The following is a 27,320-nucleotide window of genomic DNA, read 5'->3' as shown; positions in this document are numbered from 1 at the left end:
GATAAAAAACAAGTGATACCTTCAAATATTGGTCTCAACCATATTTCTTGTCAGCACACTTGCATCCTGTTGGTAAATTATACAAAACTATTTGAGACTTCGGTAAGAAACCTGAAGAACAAGTTAGTTACTTACCTTTGGTAACGTTCTATATGGTGGATAGTCTATCTAACTGCCATATAAATATCCTCAGGTACCAGACCAGACTTGCGTCATTCACATCCCGCCCCGAAAGTGATGGTTTGAGTCGTATATAAGTACCATCCCTGTGCACCAACATCATTTTCTTTCATGAAGCAGTCTGCATGCTCAGACACAGAGCCCAACAATCATTCAGGTGTCCCAGTGTGCAGATCCCTAATGTGGGATCTTTCTAAATGGAGAAAACAAATATACTTCACAGAGCAGTGGATGCAGGAGGGCAGTGAAGAGTCTGTAATTAGATAGAGTACCCACTAGCAAAAGCGTTACCGAAGGTAACTTGTTCTTCTGATGAATAATTCCAACCGTAGAATCCTCAACTCGTGAGCAGATACAAAAGCAGTATCTCCTACACTGCTGGGCCTGTAGAATGCTTCAGATAAAAAAACCCTGCAGGACTGAAAGGGAGGAATCCCTTTCCTGTCAAACCTGAATGTCAAGGCAGTAGTCCTTTTTAGGGCTCGGCTAAACGCGCGGAAGCGCGTCTCCGCCGAGAACTTATTGTGGCGTGTCTCCTTTCCAGGAGACAATCCTGGCCGCGCGCATCGCCTTGGAGGCGATTTAAAATGAGACCGCGCACGCGATCGCGCTCGCTGCATTCTCTCAGACACACACACAAGCGCCCATGCACGCACGCACGCACATACAGGCCCCCCCACGCTGCATTCTCTCAGACACACACACAAGCGCCCATGCACGCACGCACGCACATACAGGCCCCCCCACACACATACACACACGCACGCACACAGACACACGAGTGCCCACATCGCAGCGTTTTATTTTCAGTTTGTAGCTTGTTTTTACAGCTATGGCAAAAAGTTTCTCATTCTCACGCTTTTCTGGGCACAGTGTACTTGGCATCTCTGCCGCGCGAGCTCAACAGCTGCCATTCAGAGATCCTTAAATACTTTTTTGTACAGGGTGGAGAGAGACACGGGGGTCCTGGAGCGAAAAGGGCCTCTGGTGGGCTCGGCTAGGTGTGTAAAGAAGTGCATGAAAGCGAAGGGATGAATGAGTAAACATCTGAGCAGTGCTGTTTTCGAACGCGAGTACTTCTATGCGCTGTAAATAGGTCATTTCAATTAGAAGAAAGGAATCATTTTATTTTATTTTTCATTTATTTCTGTTATATAACAAGCTGCCTGGGGGCTGGGAACCCGTTGTGGGCACTGAAGATAACAGAAGACAGGGAGGGATGGCGCGGTCAAGGCACACGTCACGTTCTTTTGTAAACATACATTTTGTGATGCGCAAAGGAAGACTGGGGGTTTGCTTGTTTGTAACCGCCCCAAACAGTGGCAGGTAATGTAATTGTAGGACAGCAGAGGGAGATCACTTGATTTGCCCAGCATCACACAATGTACAAGTAAGTGTTGAAGTCATTCTCCGAGTTCACTTTGGCTAAAGAATCCACCACAGGGGTCTTGTCTCCCACCTCGGGACTGGTTACTGGACATGGGGGGGTCGTAAATGACTAGTCCCTACCTTGAATTCACTTTATTGCTCCTTTTAGCTATTATATATCAGGTTACACCATTGACACGAGCGGAAAACACAAGACGGATCAACAATAGTAATACTTACTAATAGCAAAAATAACAGCAACAATGCATAGAGAGCCCCTCCCACATCCTTTCAGCTGTGAAGAACCACATCCAAACTCAAATACTAATTTCTACTAGTGTCTCTGTGAAACCAAGGATGATCAGTGGGTTCAGACCCAACAGAAACTGTCAGGTTGCGGGTACGAATACCTTCCAAGAGCGGTCACATTCCTTTTAAGGGTGATAAAATGAGTGCCACAAAGTTGGGTTCACATGGCACGAAGGGCGCCACCTGCAGGCCTCGCTGTGCTTCTTGGACTGCACCGTGTATGTACATTATAGAACAAGCATTTGAAATGCAATAGGTCTCGCTTTTACATGAGTTTTAGCTATAGTATAGACATTGTAAATCTCAATAACTTTTATTTATGTTTTAGTTTATAAAATGTAAATTAAAGGCATTGTCATTTACAATGCCAATAGCTTATACTTGCGTAAAGGCGAGACCTATTGCATTGCAAATGCTTGTTCAATGTGTTAATGGTCACCCACTTTGTGGCCTGACAGGCATCAGAATGGGCACCGCATTGGTAACTATCTTTACTCTGGAGAATGAGATTTCAGGCCTTCTAGAGGCTGCTTCTTAGCCAAATGTGTATCAGATCCGAGCCCGGAAGACTATTCATCTTGACATGACTAGTTCATTTTCTACACTGCCTTGCCTTTCTTTGTCCCACAGAACCCCACAATCGATGTAAGAATTCAAAGCTCTTTTGGGGTCTAGTCAATGGAGCGTCTCCTCCTCTTTCGATGGGAGGGGTGGAGCAAAGAACGTCAGAAGAGTGAAAGTCTGTCCAACACGAAAAGGAGGGAAGGTATACGGGCCGTGGATGTGAATAGAGTAGGTCATCGGGCCGGTAGTCGCTCGGTAAGAATACTTACCCGGGCGTGAAGGTTTACCCTGCCACGGGCTCAGGGGGCATGTCTCCCGATTTTGTTTAATTTCACAGTCCTCACGAGTTGGAAGGATATTTATTTTTATTTATTTATTATTAAACTTATAATGCACACAACTACCCACAATGGGTTTCCCGGCGCTAGGGACAGACTGGAGAAGAACTAGCAGAGTGACATACAATAAGAGGAACCTCGTGACTATTTCTGTGCATCGACTTACACACAAGTTTGTAAAGTCTTTTTACTCTCTACTCCTCAAAGATATGGCGCCATAGGGTTTGCCTCTTCTGAGGCGAGGGCATGTATGGTCCTGAGGAATGCTGAGCTGACGGTTGGCTCATTAGCAGAAACATGTCGACCTTTATTTAGGACATGTGGTTCAAAGTAACTCAACCACTTATATGTCCGTTTCTTTACCACGTTTTTAATAGAGTTAGAACTTCCCCCACATTAAAATAATCTTTCGATTTGGGTGGCAGTCAATACTCTTTTTAACATGCACTCTCTTTTTTGTCTACGTAGAATTTCACGTATTCACATGGAGGACCCAATGAAGACAAATGGCAGCCAAATGTCTTTTTGGTGCCTGAGGGTTCTTTTTTCTTACTAACATTTATTCTGTCTATCGGATTATTCTAAATGTATGGTGGTGGTGTGAATCTTTTCACTTCCATAAATATTTTTCGCTATTTTTAGGTACTCTTCTGTTGTTTTGAGACAACACGAAAAGGAGTCACAACGTTTTGCAAAAAGGTTGCTTTAGTCTCCAGCAGTTTGTCAGGAAAAAAGGTGTTTTGGGGCGGCTTTACTTAAAGAGCCTGAAGTTCACTCACTCAAAAAGCAGAGGTGATCGCAATGACAGATTCCGAAGAAATTATGTGCAGCTGTGCTCAGGCTCAAAGGCCATGCACAAAAAAAAGATCCCACTCAGGCTTCACATAAGGTTGTCGGAAATATAAGAGTTAAGCGTTTAAGACATCTCATCAAAACAGGTTATTTAAACAAGGGTGGCAGGTCCTGAAAACGCAAAAAAAAGGCAGAGGGTGGATAAATAACCTTTAACAGTGCCTACTGTGAACCCTTGCTAGGGCAAATGCAAAACAAACAGAAATTTATCCAACAGTTTGGTCTACAATGCGTCGGTATAATGAGTGCCATACCAGGCCACAATCTTGTTTCACCAGTGATGTAAACAGACTTTGCAGAAGGATGCCTGGCAGCAAGGATGACATCCACGACTTCGGGAGGAACAGCACATGCAGCCAACTGCTACCACTTAATCTCCATGCAGAGAGGAGAAAAATGCACAGCCTGGGGGCAAACCTTGTCCTGCTGCTGTGACAGATGATCCTCCCGAACTGATCCACTGAACGGAGGACTGATGCATGTACCCAGAGGTTCTGGGAATCACACTCTCCTGGGCCAACCTGGAGCTGCTAAGATGACTTGAGCCTGGTCGTTCCTGATCTTGTTCAAAACGAAATGCAGTGAGAGAAGGAGGCATGATGGCATGCAGGAATCCTGGGCTCTACGCTAGGTGGAATGAGTTTCTGTGAGAGAGCGTTCTTGGGAACACCAGCGTGAAAAAGCACTGCCATTGCGCATTTTCATTGACAGCGAAGAGATCGAGCCTGAGCTCTGCCACATTGCTGGAAAACTCCCTGTGTCACCTCAGAGTTAACTGCTATTCATGATCCGGTAGGCGTCACCGACTGAGTTTGCGTACCCCGGCTTTTTTAACAATCTTGTCAAGTGGTGTGTGACAAGGAAAATGGCCTGATTATTCAGAAGTTACATAGGTGCACAGACCCTACCCTGCCCTGTTTGTTGCAATCCCATATGGTGGTGATGCTGTCTTTGAGAACCTCAACCAGCTTTCCTTTGATGGACGAAGGAAGGCTTTCAATAGCCCGCAAATCTGACAGGTTGATGTGGAGCCAGCTTTCCACTTGAGTCCAGAGTCTTCTGATCTCTACCTCTACCAGATGACCTCCACACCAGCAATGAGAGGGATCTGCTGCTTGCCCATTTGCAGTTGAGCAGCCACCACTGCCAATCTTTTGAGGTCTCCTCGGACACCTACATGAAATCTGACAGCTTTCCTTGAAGCTGTTGCTTAAACATGAAATACCTTGAGAAAAACAAGAGGCGCTTGGAAAAACAGGAATAGTTTGTTTCATTAAACAGAGCTGCTGGGAGAACAGAAACAGGGCTGTCTCAATTTACAATCGGTCTGCGTTCTCTTTTTATACAGTTCATTGCATGTAATAAAGTAATTACGGAGGTCCAAGTATGGTAAGGAATGTAGTTGCTGCCTTTGGAGTCATAAATTAATTGTCTAATGGAAATACAAGTGGATTTCAACCTTGCATCGGCCCAATGTGGCCAGTGGGTAACTTTTTCAGATGTCAGGCATGGGGAGTGAGTGATCACTGCATGGGCTATGTCCTGATTGGATATATGTTCCTAACTTATGTAGCATGTGACATTATGGTGTTTTTGGGAGTGCATATACCCCTCCGGCCACGTGTGCTTTATATGGGGCCAATCTCCCTGGACCATTGTGGTGTCGCTGCACCTAGCTGTAGGACTGAGCTAGGATTTCCAGTTTGAGCGTTTGTCTGCCGGCTAAGTGACTTGTGACCAATCAATCAGGGACCTCAGGCTGAGGTCTCAGAGCCTGCCTGCTTACTTATTTTCAAGTTGTGATTTCGTTCTCTAAATATTGCTTTTCATATTAGCATCAACTTTTCCATAGTAGCCTTGATAGGCCCACGGAAACGTCAGACCCGACTGCAGAGCCTGCATATGACATCTGGCATGGTCAACAAGCAAGATGCAGTAAGTCAATAGGCCAAGAAGCCTTAGATCCACTCTCACAGAGACACAGGTCCAATCAGGAAATTTGGAATCATAGCCCAAATGTTCTAGACTCCGTGGTCTAGAGGGAAGCCCCACAATGTCATCATATCCAGGATGGCTTTGGTGAATGGGAGCATCTCTGAAGGAGAAAGGTGTTACTTTGGCACCTTGATAATGAATTCTAATGATGTCAGAAGGTTTGGCATTCTCTAGAGGAGGTCGCCAACTGACTATGCAGAGCCAGTCTTCAACAGTCAGTTGTTAAGGTACGGTAAAACTGATATGCCCGATTTATTAAGATATGCTGTGACCACCACAATTATTTTTGTGAACACCCGAGGGGCAGGTGTGAAGCCAAAGAGAAACAAATTGAAAATGCGCATGCTACCTTAAATGTAAGTAGCGCCTGTGAGAAAGCTTGATGGGAAAATGGAAATAGACATCCTGCAGGTTCAAGGCTACCATCCTGTCTCCTGGATCCAGGGCTGATAGAACCCGAGCCAGAGTAAGCATCTTGGATTTGTCCTTACACGAGAAGAAGTCAAGATGGCAAAGATCTAAAATAGGATGAAGGTTTCTATCCTTTTTCAGCACTAGGAAAGAGAGTACCACTGAGTCACTATTTCCAGGGCCTGGCCCTCTCTATGTCACATTTAGCAAATGAGCTTGTACTTCCTGCAGCAAAAGGCTTCGCCGAAGCCACTCTGATGTGAGAGGTAGGCACGGCGGGTCCAAAAAGAAAGACATCAGGTAGCCCATTTAACAATCTGCTTGATTTACCTGTTGGATGTTATGGCCTACCAACCCTGAAGGGAATGAATGATCTGGCTAAAGGATGACTGGACTCCACAGGATGGCTGTGTGCCGGTAAGGGGCTTGGAAACAGATGGTGGATGGGCAGAGGACTGGAAGGTACACCAGTCCCTGGTGATCTGAACATTGTCCACTGGATCCAGGGCTTCAACCCTGAAAGTACTTGGTACCTGCTGCTTAGGTGGCAGGCCTTGACATTGCCTGTCGGACAAACACCCGGTGAGGCTTTGAAAGATATAAATTTGTTGGGGATACTGGAGAAGGCCAAGGTCCATTTTGTGACTCTGCTTTCTGTAAAGTACTCCAAAGTGGAATCAGCATTCTTACCAAATAGGCAGCAACCGTGAAAAAAGGAACATCCATGAGTGATGCTTGAACATCACCAGAGAAGTCCTAGGTGCGCATCCATACGTGGCGCGGGAACACCACGCTAGTCCTGACTGATAAGCCTAAGAAATCAATAGTGCCCACTCCCAATCCAATGCCACATTTTGCGGAGCTGTCCCCATACTGAATAATTTGCACCAGACTGGCACAGCATTCCTTTGGGACTGCCGGGAAGATATCAGAAATCATGTCACCTAATGCGTGGGAATACCTACCCAGGAAATAGTTTGATTGACTGACCAAAGAGCTACGGTTTTCCAAATGTCTCAATTCTTTTCAACTCTCTGGTAATTGACACAGGAAATTGTGTGATTACTCCTGCTGGAAGATGCCTGATCTACTAGGCTTCCAGGCATAGGGTGTTGTGTCAGGAAAGCAGGATTAAATGGGGCAGGCCACTGGCTCAGCCTATTCACAGGTGGGCAAGAGCAAGGCTTATTCCAGGTACGCATAACAGTGTCAGTCAGGACTTCGTCGAATGGTAACAAGAGAGCAGACAAAGCCTGGCCAGTTTGCAAATCTTCTGTCAGCACTTTGGGTGTCATTTCAATAGCAGGTGACCGTAAATGAAGGACTTCAGCTGCATGACTACATGGATGAGTCTGAGGGGCCGGGAGGATAAACCTACCCAACATCAGAGGAAGTGTCAAACACACTGGCCTCTTGAATGTCCAAGTAGAAATTGGCATTCTGTTGTGGGGTAGTTCATCCACATCATCACCATAACTACCGAAAGATGGTTGACTTTGCTCAATATCTAATTCAAAATTATGTTGAAGAACTGGAGTGAGACTCTTACAAAGAAGTAAAGTTTTGACAGAGACAGAATTAACTGGGACCAGTAGTTCAGAACTGTTCTGGAACGCTATCTTGATCAAGATTGAGGTGGATCACTTTAGAGTCAAAAGCACACTAGGAATGGTGCCCTCCTACAGTATCTAGCCATCGTCAATGTGGCCGGAACCAGCATGGATCTTGGAGCCGAATTTTAAGTCGACTCCATGTCAGAGGTGAACTCGAAATGAGTTCAAGAGGAACAGATAGCGCAGATGATAGATCTGCCATTGGTAATCTGACTGGAGGGTTCCGCTGATCTGTGGAGTCCAGAGGCGCACCAGAAGGAGCTGGAAGGCACTAAAAGTGTGCCAAAAATACACAAAATAGCTTCTCTGAAAGTCTCAATCTGTTGCAAAGTCACCAACAGCCCTTGAAATTCAGGGTGCATTGGGTTCAGCAGTAGAATAGGCTCCTAGGCGAGGGGCCAGGTGTGAGACTTGGGTACCTTGACATATTTTCAACTTCTCAGAAAGAAAGAGATGAGAATGAGATGTGTACCCCTTGTCCTTCTCAGTCTTCCTTTTCAACTTACCTAAAGACTTGGAAAACAAGGAAAACCTGTCGCCGGAACAGCCCGGATAGCTCGAATGGGTCTGCATCCTCAACTTTGAGCTGGAATCGAAATTACACAAATTTTTGGTGTGTCTGCAAATTACAGCTTGGCTTTGTGTGCCCAGAAAGCCTTGGGATTAATAAGTTATGGCGCAACCCCAAACATCTGAAACACACCTCATGGGGATTTGTTCCAGACATCTGTATGTAATAGTCCCAACAAGGTTTAAACCCTGTATTTTTAGGATGTGACATGTTACTTTCTAAACTGCAAAAGAAGAATTTGAGGACAAAAAACTCATCAAGTGACATGAAAAAGTTGGGAATTAGCTCCAGATCCAAGTATGAATGAGTAGAAAGAAAGGAACTGACATCAGCGTTCAAAGGTGGTGCTTATGTGCGTCTCTGACAATGACTTCCAGGGCAGAACAAGGCTGACACTGAGCCACACGACTACAGAGACCAGGGTGTTGGGGCTATGCTGTTTAATCTTACAGATCCAATCTGGGTCTTGGGATATTCACAAGGTCAGGAATTTTCCGTTAGAGTATTCCCCAGAATGAACGGTACCAAAGATAGAATTTATGGTTATTGAAAATCTGTTTCATATCTTTAAGAAATAAAAAAGAGGATTTATATCTGATTACCAACAAATTCGGGCTCCCTTTGTGGCTCCTGCCCGCCACGTATTGCATCCCTGACAGCCGAGACCTTGCTGTCAGCTTGGCTGACATCTTTCGGCTTACATACTTCTCTGGATCATCCCAGTCTGTGTGGAAAAAGGCTATTGTTTTGCCTCTTATTAAAAAACCTTCATTGAACCCACATGATTCAAATACCTATCATCCAATTTCATGCCTATTCCTTCTAGCCAAGCTGATCGAAAAAGTGATGAACAAACAGCTCCAAATGTATATCCAAGCTAACAACCTCCTTGATGACACACACTTTGGCATCCATGCTGGTCACAGTACTGAGACCGTAATTATCAAAGCTACCGAAGAACTTATGTCTACTTTGGACCAGGGTGGCAGTGCTGCACTTGTACCGCTCGATCTAGAGAAGGGTTTGACACAGTGAGTTATGGGTTGCTGGTTGATCGGCTGAACAAGATTGGAGTATCTGGCACTGCTAAGAAGCTGCTTAACTCCTTTCTCTGCGGTTGGGAAAAGTCTGTCCATTTGGGTGAGTGCAAATCCAGTGTGTAAAGTCTGCCTAGAAGTATCCTCCAGGGGTCCTTGTTCAGCCTCACTTTTTATTTAGCATCTATGTTACTTCTCTGGCAGACCTTGTAAGATACTTCTGCTTTTCGCTAAAATAATACGCTGAGGACACTCAACTTGTAGTCAATGTAGATACTGAGGAGAATTTCTGCAGCTGTATGAGGGTAGTCAGTTCCTGGACGTCTAGGACTAGGAACTGCCTGAAACTAAATTTAGGAAAGACAGAGGTTCTGATTTTTGGTTTGGTCCCCAGCCATCCTTTTAGTCCACGGCCTGGTTGCCTTCAGAGTTGGGTTTAGTTTCCACCCCTGTAAGGGCGGCTAAGCATCTTGGTTTTGTGATCAACAATAAATTGGTTTATCAGGACTAGGTCCATGCTGTCACTTCTACCGCCTATTTTATTTCAAGAATGATCAAGAAGTTCATTTTATTGATTCCTGACAATCGTCAGAAAACTGTTGTTACCTCCCAGGTGCTAAAGAAGCTTGAGTACTGCAACAGGCTGTACTTGAATGCCAATCAGAATGTCCTTAACAAACTCCATACCTTGCAGAAAGCATTCGCTAGATTGCTTCTGAAAAGTCCCAAATATCTTTCAGTGTCAAGTTCCATCAGGATACTTCACTGGCTGCCAGTTAACCAAAGGATACTTTTCAAATCTCTCTGCATTGTTTATAAGGCTCTGCATGATCAAGGTCCGAGCTTCTTTAAAATTATTTTTCTTGGTATGTTCCTGTCAGACCTTTATGCTCAGCTACTGCCAAAACTTTCACCGGTACTGAGAGTTAAGCACACTACTTAGGGTGGAAGAGGTTTTCTATTTACGCTGCCAAAGCCTGGAATGCACTTCCATGCTCTATTAGATCGCTGCCCAGTCTTCTGCTTTTCAGTAAGTCTCCAAAAACATGGCTGTTCTCTTCCTATCAGATGTTCCTGTTAAGCCTAACTCTGGTTGCGATTAGATAGCACCAAGGTGCCCATGGGCATTCGAACGCTTTACAAAAATATATAACATAACATAATATAAAATATTTTTTGTTTATTCATTGTGAGCCTGGACAAATTCTCATTACCTAGATAGTACAAGCCTACCATAAGCTATTTTAAGTAGCACTAAAATCTATTTATCAAGCAAGACTAATAACAGACCTAATTGTAATGAAACAAGGTGCCACGTTAGAATTCTGCCTGTAGTACTACTTTGTAATACTTTGTGTTCAAGACGTCATGCTTACCTTCCAGTTTGTGTTCCCATGGCGACTATTGGGGCATGCACTGGGGTGAATGTCAGTTCCCGCAGATGTTCAGGTTGAGAAGGCTCGGAGACCAAATTAGTTTGGCTAAGGTCAGCTTCCAGGTGAGTTATGCTGCTGCCAAAATGCACTTCCTATAAAAAGTGAATATAAAAATCATACGTATATATGGTCTTTGGAAAGAAATATAAATATTTGACCTTATGTTTTGTTTAGGTTGCAAGACTTCATTCCTGGATGTTCATCTGTCAATATTTCAGCCTATTTATTTTTCTCAATGTACACAAATAGCATTTTGTTTCATTATGTCAAACATAGCTATAAAAAAGAAGTGATCTGGTAAGATGTTATGGTTGGCATGCTTGCCAATACGTGTCAGGTTTTAACTGGGGCACCCTTAGGCTAAGGACCTGAGATGAACCTCATCTTTCTTGGTTAGGGGACCAAGTTACAAAGGGTATATTCTTGTGTTTGAACCTTGGTGATTGTATGTCTCTTGCAAGTATGTTTAATTTTATTTAATACATTTTTAACACAAAAATATATTGCAAAATGTGATCTGGGAATCACACACATGAGGGGATATTCTACTGTTTGTGGAGATCAGAGAGATTTTCCTGCCATAATGCATAGATATGATCAACATTAGGCAGTACCTGTCCATGAAGAGTATTTAGTCTAGGTAGGTTTCAGCCATTCAAGAGACCCTTGTTGGGGCCGTGGCTCATCTTCCTGAGCTGGTCACAGCACACAGGGGATGGGGGCACAGCACAACATCGTGTTCCAAGTGACAACAGTGGCCATGCCCTTGGCCTCATGCTTGGTGTAGATGTTACAACCAGCTGGCAACATGCAGTTCTGCTCAAACGAAATCAAATCAACAGGGTGTACACAAATGATCCCTCCACCTCCATTCCACCAATTTATTAATTCAAACACGAGACACACCAAACTGACTACAAAGGCATGGACAGGGAGGGAGTAAAGAAAGGAGCTGTACAAGCACCTGCAGGGAGTAATGGGTCAAGCACTACCACAAAACCAGCTGTATCAGTAGCAAGCCACAGCTTGGGGCTACAGCTATACATGAGGTCCCTCAGCCAAAGGTACTTCCATGCCTCATGTACACACATACATCCATTTCACATGGATGGAATAATTGACAAGACAAGGTACACATATTTACAAAAGAGGCCTCTGAGGCAACCTGTCATATGTGTAAAAAGAACTACGCCTCACTACTTGACTTATCAATTAGCTGCTACCAAGTGTCAGTATTACAGTCTACTCATGGCTATAGCAGTCACAAAAGGAACATAACCATTGGTATGGAGAACATTGGGTTACTTGCGTTCTTGCCCAAGTAGGACCTGGCCTGGCAGTTGTGATGGACAGCTCCTAGTGGAGCAGGGCCAAGACTCACTGCATATGTGTTGGAATGCTACACCGATCAATTGACAGTGATTAGACAAATTCCAAGTATTCCTCCCTCCACATTAGTGTGTCTGATGTACCATACTAAGTGGCAAAGTGATGGCGAGATATGGGCCCGGTGCTCATTGTGCCACAGGAACCAAGCTACACCCAACTGATGAGCCCCAATTAGGGCAAAGCAGTCTTGGGTTGCTTGAGTTAAGGTTCAGGAAGTGTTAGGGCTCAACTATTCCTATTGGAGCAGGGTAAAAAGTGATATGCATATCGCTGGTTTCAAACCGAGGTGACATGGTAGGCAAAAGAACGATGGGCTGGAATACTATCCTGAGCAACTGCCACTGGTGAGACAAACTGCAAGCATTCCTCCCGTCACTTTTTGCATTTTCTATTAAATGGAGCTGTAAGTAAAAGTCAACTCCACCCCACGTTTGAGTCATGGCTTGTACTTGCACTTGTGTACTATATCGACTTGAGCAAAAATACCCTGCATTTCACATAAAACTAGAAGGCAAGCATAGGCATGTACAAATACACACTTCCGTAGTAACATTCATAGAAACTGAAAAAAATAGTTTTTTCCAGGTGACTGCAAGACTTATGAGAAGATCTTCCTGAAAATAATATTAAAAATACTTGACCCTGGTTTCCTTCCAAGACATCAGTCTGTCTGAGGTGAAAATGTATGCAAAGTTGAACAATAGTTGAAAAACACAGGTGGAAGGTGCCCATCTGTGACAGTCTCCTCTATAGAGACAACCATTTTTTGAAGACCATTTATTTTTCAAAGAAAATACAGACATAAGTTGTGCTAGTTGTTACTGTACATACACAAAAGGTGCATAAGGCAATAAACCAATTAATGTTGCATTCCTTTTCAGGGTCGGAAGTAGGTACACAAGTGTTGCTGCAGGAATATCGAGGCCTTACATTTCTCAGTAACACCCTTCCCTTTTCATTGTCCTTGATGGTTGGGAGAGAGCTGGCGTAAAAACTGAAAACGTTTGCATCCCTATCAAAGGCCGAAGGGACCATACATAAAATGGGTTTGAGAAAATCACCTCACCTACTAACGGGAGACTGTCAAACCCTTCAAAACGTATTGATACCACTGCTGGCTTTTCTAACATCCAGAGTAGCCACTTTTCTCCACAACTAAGAGGACAAGTGTCACTATAAGTTCAACATCAATGTCAAAATACTTACTGCATGTGAATGCTGATATGTCATGGGCAAAGGCGAGAGCTGATTTGGTAGCTGCTGCTGTAAAGGAGTGGTGATGGAATGGCTAATACTTGGGTAGCGGGTTGGAGATAAATCCGATCTAGACAACTGGAAAAAATAGCGACAATTACACTACTGTAAGTAAAGCACTGCAGAATCGCTGATGACCTTTTATAAGCTGGTTCTAAAGGAATGAAAGCTGCTGTTCATGATGACTAGCACAACAAATATAGTAAGTCATGTGAGCTAATTATAAGAGACACACGAATGCAAATTGTAACAGGTATGCACGCGGTAAGATCGGGCTAATTGCTAGCACTTTCACACAGAGAACAGGACAGATGTGCTGCTCAAATATCTCACGCAAGAGTGTGAAACATATTTTTTTTTCTTTTCGCAGAAACCAACCACGGAAGGTAGGTGATAGCAAAAGCAAACATTAATTAGTCTGCCACACGTTCTCATATTACCTGTTAATATTATCACATCTAAATTTACCAGAACTGTAAGAAATGGAAATATAAGTGCTTGGCTATATTTTGATACAGACAGGCATGCAGGCATGGACATTTTTAGTTAACTCTGATGCCCAATCTATGGCAGACTGGCAGCGTAGATGCCTACTCGGGCCATTAACTGCTTATCAAAGCTGGAAAAAAGTTACTCCAAAACCCCCTTCAAATAAACATTGACAAGCTACTTACCTTATCTTCGGTAAATCTCTTTCTGGTGGATACTCTCTCTAACAACATATTCCTCACCTTTAAGACTGGATCAGGGGAATCTTCCAGCAATGCTCCCCCAATGAGACTCCATACAACCTTAGAAGTGGTAGAGCGAAGCCACATATAAGCAACACCCCTCCAGGCTCTAGCGAGTGTGGTGCATCTTTCTCCTTCCATGCCTTAAGACGCAGATTGTAGAACAAATGATCTAAGACAAGGGTGCGGATTCCTAACTTAGGACCTTTTAGCTGGAAAGAGCCCATACCACTGAATGGGGAGGTGAAGAGCAATGAGGACTCTGCCGTAAGGTACAATAACTACCAAAAAGAGCCTTACCAAAGGTAAATAGCTTGTTCCGATAGATGCTTCTAAATCCATATTAACCACCGCAACAATAAATACCATAGTAGTCCCTCTGTGGAGTTGGAGGGTCTGTGGAGTAGCCTCAGACCAAAAAGTACTGCAAAACCAAGCGGGCGACATGACCTTTGTGCCAGACCTGGCTGTCAAGGCATTCGAGTTACTTTAAAGTATGGACCAACGCACACATCACAGCATGGTTGGATGTCTAGAACAGGCACCCCTTGCATTAAAAGTTATTGTAGCAATTTTGACCCTGGTGAATTGAGACCATAGGCCCTCAGAAGGGTGTTCATTGGTCAGTACATATTAGATGTTAGTACAGATGACTAGCTACCTTGGCAGGGACCTCTTTTGCACCGCTATCCCTTTCCTTACCCCAGAGAAACCTACAAACAGCTTATTCTATATGCCTGCTATTTAGCGAGGTCGATATAAAAGCTTAGTGCCTTCCTACGATAAAGGCCATGGAGCATCTCCTCCTCTTTCAAATGGTGAAGCTAAGTAAACAAATGCCGGCAGAGTAATCGATTGGCTAGCGAGGAAGGGAGTTATGACCACTAGAAAGGTCGCCCTTGTCCTCTATACAGGTTTATTTAGAAAGAAGGAGGTTCAAAGTGGTTGTACCAAGAGCGGATGTAGTTCACTTACTCGACAAGCTGAGGTATTCGCAATGATGAAGATGGAATTTGGTGTTCATTTTCACATAGAGCAGCAGTGCATTGGTTCAAAAGGTGTGCACAATAAGAAATGTCACAACCTAATTCAGGTTCTATTGAGGCATAATCATTCAATCAATCAATCAATCAGGGATTTTTGAAGCGTGCTACACACCCGTGAGGGTCTCAAGGTGCTGAGGGGGGGGTCTTGCGATCGTTTTTGAATTGGTGCAGTGTCGGGCTTTGTCTGATGCTGAGGGGGAGATCGTTCCAGGTCTTGGCCGCGATGGATCTGCCACCTGTTCTGGCCCTGTGAATGTGGGGGACCGTGGCTAGGGCTAGGTCGGCAGAGCAGAGGTTTCTCTTGGAGGCGTGGAAGTAGATTAGTTTGTTGCGGTATTGGGGTCCGGTGTTATGGAGGGCTTTGTTGGCGTGTGTGAGCAGTTTGAAGGTTATTCTTTTTTTGACAGGGAGCCAGTGGAGGTCGTTGAGGTTTTGGGTGATGTGGTCATGTCGTGGAATGTCGAGGATGAGTCTGGCTGCGGTGTTCTGGACATTCTGTAGTTTGCAGAGGAGTTTTTTGTTGATTCCAGCGTAGAGGGCGTTTCCGTAGTCCAGTCTGCTGGGGATGAGAGCATGGGTGATGGTCTTCCTGGCGTCTGGGGGGAGTCATTTAAAGTATGCGTTGAAGCAAGTGGAGGATACAGCATTGATCTGGCAGTTCATGGTGAGTGAAGAGTCGAGTATGATGCCGAGGTTGCAAGCATGTTCTGTAGGGGTTGGTGGGTTTCTGAGGGGCACCAGGTTTTGTGCCCCATGCGGAGGGGGTGGAGCCGAGGATGTGGACTTCCGTTTTCTCTGAGTTGAGCTTCAGGCAGCTGCTGCACATCCAGGTTGCGACGTCTATTTTCCCTTCTTGGAAGCTGTCTGTCGGGTATGCGGAGGAATTGTTGAGGAGGGGTTTGATTTCATCGCGTTTCCAATCATCAGGGAATGTGGCGGTCTCTAGGGAGCAGTTGATAGTTCGACATAGTTTGGGTGCAATGGCGGTGGTGACGTTGTGGAAGATGTGTGGCGGGCAGGGGTCAATATGTGCTTCGGAGTGGATGCTTTTCATAGTCTCTGTGGTGTCTTCTGTGGTGAGAGGGGTCCAGATGAGGAGGGTCTGCTGCATGGTGTCGCAGGGGGGGTTGGGGCGGTGCCCTGGTCTTGGTCGTTAAAGTTGGTGAGGCAAATGGTTTGATTTTGGGAGAAAAACGTCATGGCAACTTTTTATATAATGCATCACAAAAAGCAACTTAAACAAAGAGTTGCTCAGATAAACACACAAAAGGGCCGAGAAGGATCGATAATAAACCTTTCACAGTGCCCACTGTAAGTGTGGCTGGAAAGGAGTTGATATTTTGAGGCCCACATCAAGGGACACATTTATCTCCAGCATAGATCGACTTCAAAGATGGATGTCTGGCTAGCAGGATGACTTCAACCAGCTTGGTAGGCAAGACAAACGCATACAAATGCTGCCACATAATTCCATAGCATGAAGGTGTAGGTTGTGGAGATTCTGGATGTAGAAATCTGCTTTGCTGATAGGACAATAGTCCTTCTGAAGTAGAAGCCTGATTGTAGGACACATGCTCAGGAGCTCTGTTGACCATGCTTTCATGGACCGGTCTAGGGCGATAAGAATGATTTAGCCGGATCTGTCCTGATCTCCAACAGAGCCAGAGGCAAGAGAGGTAGCAGTGGAAAGGTGTACAGGAGTCCTTCCTTCCATACCAGCTAGCATGCCTCTCCTAACAAGCGCCCAAGAGGAAATTCCAGGAGGCAGAATTGTTGATAATGTGCTTTCTCAACAGAGCAAATAGATCTAGCCAGGATGTGGGCCATTGATCGACTCCCTGCATCACTTGTGATCTGCGAGACCTCCACTGGCTCCCTGTAGAGAAGAGGGTCATCTTCAAACTCCTCACCCACTCCTAAAATCCCTCAACAACAGCGGACACAAATACCTCAATGAGAGAGTATCCGTCCACGTACCCAAGAGGACCTCAGCTCCACCAACCTCGCCCTGGCAGAGGTCTCCCGCATCCGCAGAAACAGGACAGGCAGGAGAACCTTCTCCTACATCGCAGACAAGACCTGGAACAAGCTCCCCGTGAATATCAGACGCGCGCAAACTCTGCACACCTTTAGGAAGGACCTCAAGACATGTCTCTTCGACTGATCCGGAGCGGCCGCCATTCCACCCCCCCAGCGCCTTGAGACCCTCACGGGTGAGTAGTGCGCTTATAAACCCGACTGATTGATTGATTACTTACTTGTTCTTTTTATCTCTTATATATCCAGCCCCCGCTCGCCCCCTCCAAGTCTTTTGTATACTACTGCCAATTCCTGTAAAGCACTCTGATACCCTAACGGGTCAAAATTGCGCTCTATAAAACTCCCCCAAAAAATTAAACCAATTACACAGACTTTGATGGTTACTTTCAAAAAGTAACGGGAACAACAAAGAGCATCTTCAGCAGCAGCTTCCCCTCATGAAACATAGCATGGGGTAATTGCTTGTATAATGTTCAGGGTTCACAGTGAAGAGGAGATTTTGATCAAAATATCTCTTCTAGACAAGGCACTACTACCACAGAGAACACCTTGACTCTACGTCCCAACCCAGCGGTAAGTAAGAGGGTGAAATACCAAATCCCAACACAGCAAAGAGAACTACATGACTATTAGCACCAATCCATATCTGACTACCACTCAATTATCATATGGGACCAAATATGAGAGTCCCAAGACATCAGCACGTGGTCTGGTAGGGCAAACCCATCCCTGGGCCACAGTGAGCCAACGTTCCATTCTTCTTGCATAGCTTCTTGAGACCCTCCACATATAGGTAGCTTTCCCGGTGTGCAGAGACACTTCCAAATTCCATCTTCAACAGTTAGTTGGGTCTTTCCTTGAAGGGGGTGGCAAGGCAGCTTTTCCTTGAAGGGTTCAGAACTTCCATGTTTCTGTTCCTGAACCTGTTAAGGGGAGTTGGCAGTCTGTGACCTCAACGCTGTCGCTCAAAAGCCTTTCTCCACTTATGTAACACTCCTTGCATTAGACAATAAGAAATACTGCCACAAAGATTGGTGTTTTCTTCCCCATATGGAAAAGTTACTTACCTTCAAAGACAGTCTTTCTTTGGGATACCATGTCTACCTGCAGATTCAGCAACTTTGCATATCCCAGGAGCAAGACTGGATCCAGAAAGCCTCTGCAGTAACTCTCTGGCACCAGCAGGTGGTGTTGACTTCATCTCAATGGTAGACGTAGAGTTGTGATGACATCAGCAGAGTCATATAGTGCCACGATTAGCGCCAAAACGCCACTTCTGTTTTTGCCATGACTTTACAGAATGCAACTTTCACCTCTGATGGATACCACTACCTTCAGATTACTCACTTCTGAAAAGAATCCCAAGCAACACCCCAAAGGCAGAGGGATAGAAAAACATTAGATGAGGAAATCTTGGAGTACACAATGGGCAAAGTGGCATTCTCTTTTCACTTTGGAATTCAAACAATAATCTTTGGCGAAAGTGTGGAGAGAGGACCGCGTAACCATCCTGTATATATCTGCCATGCACCTTTAGCTAAGGCTGCTGTGGAAGATTTGGCTATGGTGGAATGAGCTCCGATTTCTGCAGACGGTTCTTTCTTTGCCAGTACATCAAATGTTAATACAAAGGATAATCCATATAGAACTTGTCCATTTTAAAATCATTTTAACAGCCAATAAAACCAATGAGGAGAAGGTAATTTAATCGTATGTGTTTTGTGTGGATGATATAGTAATTAGCCACTTTTCTAGGATCCAGCCTGTGCAGTCTTTCTTCTTCCTTTGAAATAGGTGGAAGCTGTTACAATGTTGGTAAAGTGATGGATTGCCCCATGTAGAATCAAGAGACCACTTTAAGCAGGAAAACTGCCTTAGCTCGCAGCGCCAACTTAGATGAGGAAAAAAACATGTGAAAGGGGAGATTTGAAAGGCTTGAAGCTCATTAACACCAACATCCAAAATAAAAGCCACCAAGAAAACTTCAGTAGTCTAAACTGACAACTACGCAGGGGCTTGAACGGGGTCCCGCTAAGAAAAATCAGAACAATGTTAAGTTCCCATTGTGGCATGATGAACTGTACGAGTGAATTCATGTGTGTCAATTCTTTCAGAAATCTCAGATCCACCGGCAATTTGAACAGGTTGGTTTTCTGGCAAACAAAGGAACACCAACAGGGCTGTGAAATATCACCTGCCTTTAGGTACCACACAGTCTCGTTGAGCCAAGAACAGCGTAAACTGTAACATAGTAGACTGGGATGCTTTGAGAGGACCAATCCCTAATTAAGCGCTCTAAGAAACAAACTTCTTCTACCTGCCAAAAAAAACTATTTGGTAGGGAAGCAACATGCAGAAAGGGTCACGTCTACGACCTCTGGTGGAGGCTGAAAGGTGCTCAGTGCATCTGCTCAATCTCCACACATGAATATGTATGCTCGGACTACTGGAGTGCAGAATCTTCCCTCCCGATTGGGATAACAGACCTACTGTAGGCGGTAGATAAAGAGGGACTGCTACAGTGAGGTGCCATAGGTCTGTGTAGCACACTCTTCTTTGCCAGGCCGGATCGGTGAGAATTACTTGGGCTCAGTCGTGGAGCGAATCTTCCTCAGAACCTGAATATAAAATAGTGAAAAACAAATGTGAGAGTTTTTCACTACCAAGACATGTAAAATGTAAAAGTGCATGCCTAACTTTTTTAATATAATGCCCTGCCCTATGGGCTGTGTAGGTCCTACCCTAGGGGTACCATATATGTATTAAAAGGAAGGTTTGCACTTGGCAAAAGATTAATTTTGCCAGGTCGAAATTAAAGCTTAAAACTGCGCACACAGGCTGCAATGGCAGGCCTGAGACATGTCTAAAAAAGCTGCTTATGTGTGTAATACAATAAGAGCTGCAGGCCCACTACTAGATTTTAATTTACAGCCCCTGGGTACATGTAGTACCACTTTACTAGGGTTGTTACAAGTATACTAAATGTACAAATTGGGTGTGAGCCACTCTTACGATGTTCAGGGAGTGAGCACAAGCACTTTAGCACTAATGAGCAGTGCTAAAGTGCATGAGTCCTACAGCTAACAAAAAATAATTCAACAAAACAGGAGGGGAGAATGAAAAAAGTTTGGTTCCACATCTACCATGCATGAGTGACCCCTAGAATCCAAGAAGCCAACAGATCGAGCCATTAGCATGAGATTCAGAACCAGTGCAATTGCCTCCACCTGAATTATTTGAATCATGTTCTCAACTGTAGTGCAATCGCTTGTTCTCTCTAAACTGGACTATGGTAATGCCATCATCACTGGAACTCCAAAAAGTCACCTTGCACCCCTGAGAGCCACTTTCAATGCGGCAACCAGACACCTCACAGGAATAAAGTGTTTGATCACATCTCACCTGCCCTTAAGAGTCTCAACTGGTTTCCCATTGAAGGAAGATGCATCTTCAAGACGGCCTCCATCACGCACAAAGCTCTTCATACAAAAAATCCCAAATACCCAGAAACCAAGCTTTCCAGAGAAGGTAGACGCCGGGCAATGAGACATGCCAACTCACTTTTTCTCATACACCCTAAGCTGAAAAAGAAATACACCCAGATGAGCGCATTCACAGGAAGTGCCCCCGGGATATGGAACTCACTTCCCAGAGATCTCCGACGCAACCCCCCTTTTTCTTGCTTTAAACGAGACCTCAAATCTCTGCTCCTTAACAACTGCTTCAACTCGTATACAAGTTATCCTCGTTTCTTAAAGCTAGCCACACTCTACAGACTCTTTTGTTGTGGTCTCCTGACCCAGTCAGTCCCATCTTTGGCACTAACCTTTGTGCTGTATTGTGTAACGTCATTAACTTTTTGCTGTATAGTTATTTACTTTGCTTGTGGGTTCTCCCAATTTTAATGATGTTTTGTATATACTTCCAGGTTACATCATATGACCTACACATATCCTCACATGTTTCTCAAAATAACCTATGCTCACAAATTGTAAAGAGCTCTGATACCTTCGGGTCTAGCTAGCACTATATAAAACTCGAAATAAATAATAACATGCCCCAGATCCTCTGTGGAGTAGGGAAGGCTCAAAGCTGGGTGGTATTTAGTACCACACCAATGAACAGGAGGAATTTGAGGAGTCTAGGTGAGATTTTGGATGAGTGATTGAAAATCCCAAGTCGAACAGCAGCATAGCTGTTGAAAGGAGATGATAGGAATCAACTCGGGCGAACTGGCACTGGCTGTCAGAAGGCTCCGGAACACTTCGCAGAGGTAGTATTGCTGCAAGTCCCAATCGCCCTCCCACCAGTGTCTCCGCTACAAGAGCAAAGTACACCAGCAAAAGGGAAAGGGGAAGTGGAGAGAGAGAAGAGACACCTCGAAAACCTCTGGCACCTGTTCTGGCTTCAGACTGTCTTGGGGGTCTGCTGTTTGCCACGGTGATGATGCCTAATGCACAGAAGAGGAAGAGAATAAACCACAACAACCTACCTCTACTGACAATACTCTATGGAAAATATATAAGTTTTATCCTACCAGTGGTTCTCTAGGCTATGCTTCTCTTCTGTATGAAATAGTTTTCTGTGAAGGCTTCCTGACTGGGAAATAAGGAGACTTTCATTACTCTAGGTTCATATTTTACAGTTCTAATATTCTAATGTCCTCTTCGCCTTTTACCTGGATAGCCTCGTACTCCTGCCTCTTTGGGGGGTTCTGTATATTCAGTGTAGACAATAGGACAGTTCTCCTCGCAGCTTCGGCCCAATATTCCTTCAGAGCGCGCAAAAAGGTACAGGGAAGGTACAAGAAGGGAAAGAAAGGGAAAGCGCAAGGAAGGGAACAAGGACCAAAGTTCGCTGCTTCAGTACGCAGAAAGGCTGTCTTACTGTAAATTTCCAATCGTTTCCACAGCTGTCGCTCACTGTCTCAGAGGTTCTATGAAGTGAAAGTTTGCTGAAGGGGAAGACGATGTCGTCCTTGCCAATATCGTTTCTATTTTGCCACCTCAGCTGACTGGAATTTGACTTCCTCTCGAAGACAGAAACTCCACTGCTGTCGTGGAGAATACTTCTCTGACGTCTAGGAATATACTCTGACTATACTGGAAGAATGCGAAGCAAAACCGAGGGTTATTCAAGCTTCCGTCATGAATTATTGACGCGAAGCTGAAAACCGGCTGCTTCCTCAACGAATTCTCTTGTTGAAGTGCGCAGTTCCAAGCTCGCGCTTCCAACAGGTTCACTAGAATGCCGACCGCTACTAGAACACAGAGCGACTCAGTCCGTCGGCCATCTTAGGGGAAGCACACTAACTAAATTACCAATAACTAAAAGGTACTGTACAAAGGTTATTTACAATTGCCAGAATCTTCTTAAAACGGCCAAGGAAACCACACATTGAACCGCTGTGGTTTTACCACCGCTCGAACCCTCTTATGCCGAGCAGGAATACAAGTGACGGCAACCTAAAGGTTTCGGACAACTCGTAGGTTCTTGACAGTACCCCCTCTTAAGGACCGATTTATCGGTCCTGGTTTGGACGGTTTCAGTGTATGAAATCTTTTAATCAACTGTGGAGCATGAATTTGCGACTCAGGTTCCCAGGACCTGTCCTCAGGGCCATAACCCTTCCAATCCACTAAGTAATGGAGGGAACCCTTCTTGTACTTAGAATCTAGAATGTCCTTAACTTCATATTCTGCCTGACCCTGAACGTTCAAAGGACCTGGGGGTTTCTTGAGACGCATCTTTGGCTTGGTCTTCTTCAATAGGGACACATGGAAAACTGGATGAATTGCTGAGTTCGTAGGTAACTTTAATTTCACTGTCAATGGACCCAAAACCTTCTCTACAGGGTAAGGACCTACAAATCTCGGCTGAAACTTCCTATTGCCCTTTAAATGAAGATTCTTGGTGGACAACCAAACCAAATCACCCTCCCGATACCCATAAGCAGCTTGTCTATGTTTATCAGCACATTTCTTATATGAGATCTTGGCTTTGATTCGATTTTGCTCTGCCGATTCATGTAGGGCATTCATATGAGTTAATAACTCCTTCACTGCAGGAACTCCCAGATCTTCTTTAGTTACAAAAAGATTTGGATGGCGACCAGAATTCAAGTAGAATGGAGAGTAACCAGTAGAGGAACTCTTCGCATTATTACTTGCGAATTCCGCCATCCATAATCGATCTGACCAGTCACCACCCTGATCAATGAGAAACAAATGGAGATATTGCTCTAGCTCCTGATTGATTCTCTCCGTCTGACCATCAGATTCAGGATGGTAACTAGTGGACAACCTACTCTCCACTCCCAATCCTTTCAGATAAGCCCGCCAAAAATGAGAGATAAACTGAGAACCCCGATCAGACACCACTATCTTTGGGACTCCATGCAGTTTCACTATGTTCTCACTGAAAACCCGGGCCAACTCTGGAGCAGTAGGAATGCCTGATAAGGGAATAAAGTGGCTCATTTTAGTGAAAGTGTCCACAATCACCAGAATGGTATTAAAACCTTTACTCTTAGGCAAATCTACTATAAGATCCATGGAGATGGTGCGCCAAGGATGGGTAGGTGTAGGAAGTGGTTGAAGTAAACCCTGAGTAGCTTGTCTGCTAGGTTTCCCACGAGCACAAAGCTCACAAGATTGCACATACTCTTTTACATGAGAGGATAACTCAGGCCACCAAAAATAGCGCTGTACTAAATCTAATGTCTTGGAGATTCCTTTGTGGCCCGCTAAGGGGTGATCATGACAGTGCTGTAACGCCTTCTGTTGAAGAGAGGGTGTGGGCAGGTACAAAGCTTCCTTAACATAAGGTGAATTTTGATGACAACGTCTTCCATCTTCCAACCGCACCCATTTCTGAATTTCTTCTTGGGTCAAACTTTTCCGTACCTCTTCCTGAAAATTGTCAATGGAAAGGGTGCAGACAATCTTGGACTCCGGAATGATAGGTTGAGGTTCCACAGAATGCTCACTTTCTACAGTGTTCATACGGGACAAAGCGTCCGCTTTTCCATTTTTAGTACCTGGACGATAAGTAATTACAAAATCAAAGTTCGCGAAGTATAAGGACCAGCGTAACTGCCGTGGAGTGAGTGTCTTGGCTGTCTTTAAAAACTGAAGATTTTTATGGTCAGAGAATACAGTAACTGTGTGTCTAGCTCCTAGCAAATAATGTCTCCAATCCTCAAAGGCGTCCTTTACTGCTAATAATTCTTTTTCCGTGATTGTATAATTTAATTCTGCCGGAAGCAACTTCCTAGAACGATAGGCAACAGGATGCAATTGCCCAGTCTGTGGATGCCGTTGGGAAAGGACACCTCCAATCGCCTGATCTGAGGCATCTGCTTCCAGGTAAAAAGGTTCCATAGGGTCAGCATGCAGTAAAATTGGAGCACACACAAATTTCCTTTTCAGATCACAAAATGCTCTTTCCGCCTCACTAGACCATTCAAACTTGACACCTTTCTTCAACAAACGAGTTATAGGAGAGATTAATTGAGAAAATCCCTGGATAAAACGTCTGTAGAAGTTGGCAAATCCCAAAAATCTCTGAATCTCCTTGATGTTATGTGGCGTAGGCCAATCTTCCACAGCGGACACCTTTCCTGGATCCATGGTGATGCCTTGTGAGGAGATGACAAATCCCAGAAATTCAACTTGGTTCACATGAAAAACACATTTTTCTAGCTTCACAAACAAGTGATGGGCTTGAAGTCTTTCCAACACCAATCTTACATGTTTTGGATGCTCTTGTGAGTTCTTGGAATAAATCAAAATGTCATCCAAGTAAATGATCGCAATGTTATCAATTAGATCGCTCATTACATCATTTATGAAATGTTGAAATACTGCGGGGGCATTCACAACCCGAAGGGCATCACACAATATTCAAACAAGCCGAATTTAGTTCGAAAAGCAGTCTTCCATTCATGCCCTTCCTTCATTCGAATGAGGTGATAGGCACCCCGCAGATCCAATTTCGTGAAGACCCGAGCTTCTTTTATTTGATCTAATAAGACAGAGATCAAGGGCAAAGGATATCTGTTTTTAATTGTTACTTGATTCAATGCTCGGTAATCGATGCAAGTTCTTAGACTTCCTTCTTGCTTCTTCGGAATAAAAAATAATGGAGAAGATACCGGTGACTGGGAAGGTCTAATAAAACCATTTGCGAGATAGCGGTCCAAATAACTTTTCAAATGTTCATTCTCTGCCTCCGTTAGAGCATAAATCCGACTACAGGGAAGAACAGCCCCTGGCTCCAAGTCGATGGTACAGTCATATGACCGATGCGGTGGCAAAACTTCGGCCTCTTGTTCACTAAAGACCATTGCCAGATCCCGATACTCGGGAGGAATCTCTTCTGAAGAAATCACACCAATTGACTGACCTCCATATGACAACAAGGTAGCTTGTGAAGGTTCCTGGTGAACTTCCTGTGGACCAAAACAATGTTCCAAGCAGAATTGCGATTGCATCTTGACAGTTCTGTTTTCCCAGTCAATAGTCGGATTATGGGTAGTTAACCACGGCAACCCCAAAATCAGCTGAAATTGGGGTGCGTCTATCAAATTAAACTGTAAGACTTCCCAATGACCATCAGACTGGATCAAGGTGAGTTCTTCAGTATGACAAGTGATTGGGCCCGAGGTCAAATTCGTTCCGTCAACTGCACGAACGGGTTCCTGTCTTTCTTTTCGAATGGCTTGAATTCCCATATGACGAGCATAATTAATATCGCAGAAGTTGCCAGTAGCCCCAGAATCCAACATAATGGCTACACCAGAAAGTTGACGCTCCCTGAACTTCAAGGTCATATGAAGGATCAAATGCGGAATCATAGTCTAAGGTGTTAAGAATCAAATGAGGTGCTAGAGCCGACTTATTCTCCTTCACCAGAGCGACTCCTCCTACTGATGGCTCTTCTCGTTTCCCTTAAATGGAGTCTTGGGGCGCTTAGTGCATTCCTTCACAAAGTGACCGGCCCCTCCGCAATATAAACACAACTTCTTCTGACGTCTGGACTCTTTCTCTTCCTGACTAAGTGGTCCTCTTACTGCTCCGATCTGCATTGGTTCTACATCATTTGAATTTCCTGATCCTTTCTCAGTTCGAGTCCGATCAAAACGAGGGAAGGTAGCCTTCCAATCTTTTTTCTTTTCTCCTTTGCGTTCAGATTGGCGAAAATCTAATTCTAACACCAAATCCACCAGCGCTGACAGTTCTGTCGGTCGATTTGGAACTTGAGCCAAGGTGTCTTTTATTCATCACGCAATCCTCGGTAAAACAATGCCGCTCTCTTTTCTTCGGGCCAATTTGTTTCCAAAATAAGTTTGTTAAATTGCGTAAGATAAGTTATTAAATCCTTAGATCCCTGACGTAGCTCCAACAGCTCATAATCAGTGGCCTGGGAAATCCTTCTCCTGTCAAAAATCCTAAGAAACTCACTTTTAAAGCGAGTAAAATCACATAATAAAGGATCATCTTCACTTATTAATGGCATGGCCCAATTAGCAGCATCTCCACCCAAATAGGAAAGAATAAAAGCTACTCTAGACTGGGCATCGGGAAATAGGGTGGGCCGGCACATGAAATGGAGGGAGCACTGAGTCAAAAAAAGTTGGGCCTTTTGTGGATCCCCCGTGAATCTTTCAGGTGCTGCTAACGGGATTAAAGGAGAGACTGAATGAATAACCTGAGCTACCGTTTTAGGGTCTGTACTTGCACTACTAGTACTTGGAGCGGGAATGCTCTGAACTGGATTTCCCAAGGCTAATCCTTCGACCTTCTGTGCTAACATCCTCGTCTCTAGACGAGAAGCCACTAATTCCTGTTGCAAACTTTTATTTTCTACCCGTACTGCTCCTATATCCCTTTGAATACCCTCTAGAATCTCTCCCAAGGTCTTCAAATCCATTCCCTCGGCCATACTACCCTGGCGAAGTAAAATACGTGGGATCTTCAAACTGTCAGAAGGCTCAGGAACACTTCGTAGAGGTAGTATTGCTGCAAGTCCCAATCGCCCTCCCACCAGTGTCTCCGCTACAAGAGAAAAGTACACCAGCAAAAGGGAAAGGGGAAGTGGAGAGAAAGAAGAGACACCTCGAAAACCTCTGGCACCTGTTCTGGCTTCAGACTGTCTTGGGGGTCTGCTGTTCGCCACGGTGATG

The 27,320-nt window shown here is 44.5% G+C and overlaps 1 protein-coding gene across 2 annotated transcripts in view; it reads right to left on the bottom strand.

Moving 5' to 3' along the window:
- NPHP4 (nephrocystin 4) overlaps positions 1–27,320 on the bottom strand; it is a 941,192-nt gene that overhangs the window by 410,051 nt on the left and 503,821 nt on the right. For both annotated transcript variants that reach the window (XM_078642627.1, XM_078642628.1), the window contains exons 13-14: positions 13,270–13,395; positions 10,615–10,766 (exon numbers count right to left, since the gene is read on the bottom strand). In XM_078642627.1, the coding sequence (XP_078498753.1) occupies positions 10,615–10,766; positions 13,270–13,395 (278 nt within the window). The remainder of the gene's footprint in view (positions 1–10,614; positions 10,767–13,269; positions 13,396–27,320) is intronic.

Source organism: Lissotriton helveticus, chromosome 5_1 (assembly GCF_964261635.1).
Source record: "Lissotriton helveticus chromosome 5_1, aLisHel1.1, whole genome shotgun sequence".
NCBI classification, from domain to species: Eukaryota; Metazoa; Chordata; class Amphibia; order Caudata; family Salamandridae; genus Lissotriton; species Lissotriton helveticus.
This window is presented reverse-complemented; position numbering and strand designations above follow the sequence as displayed.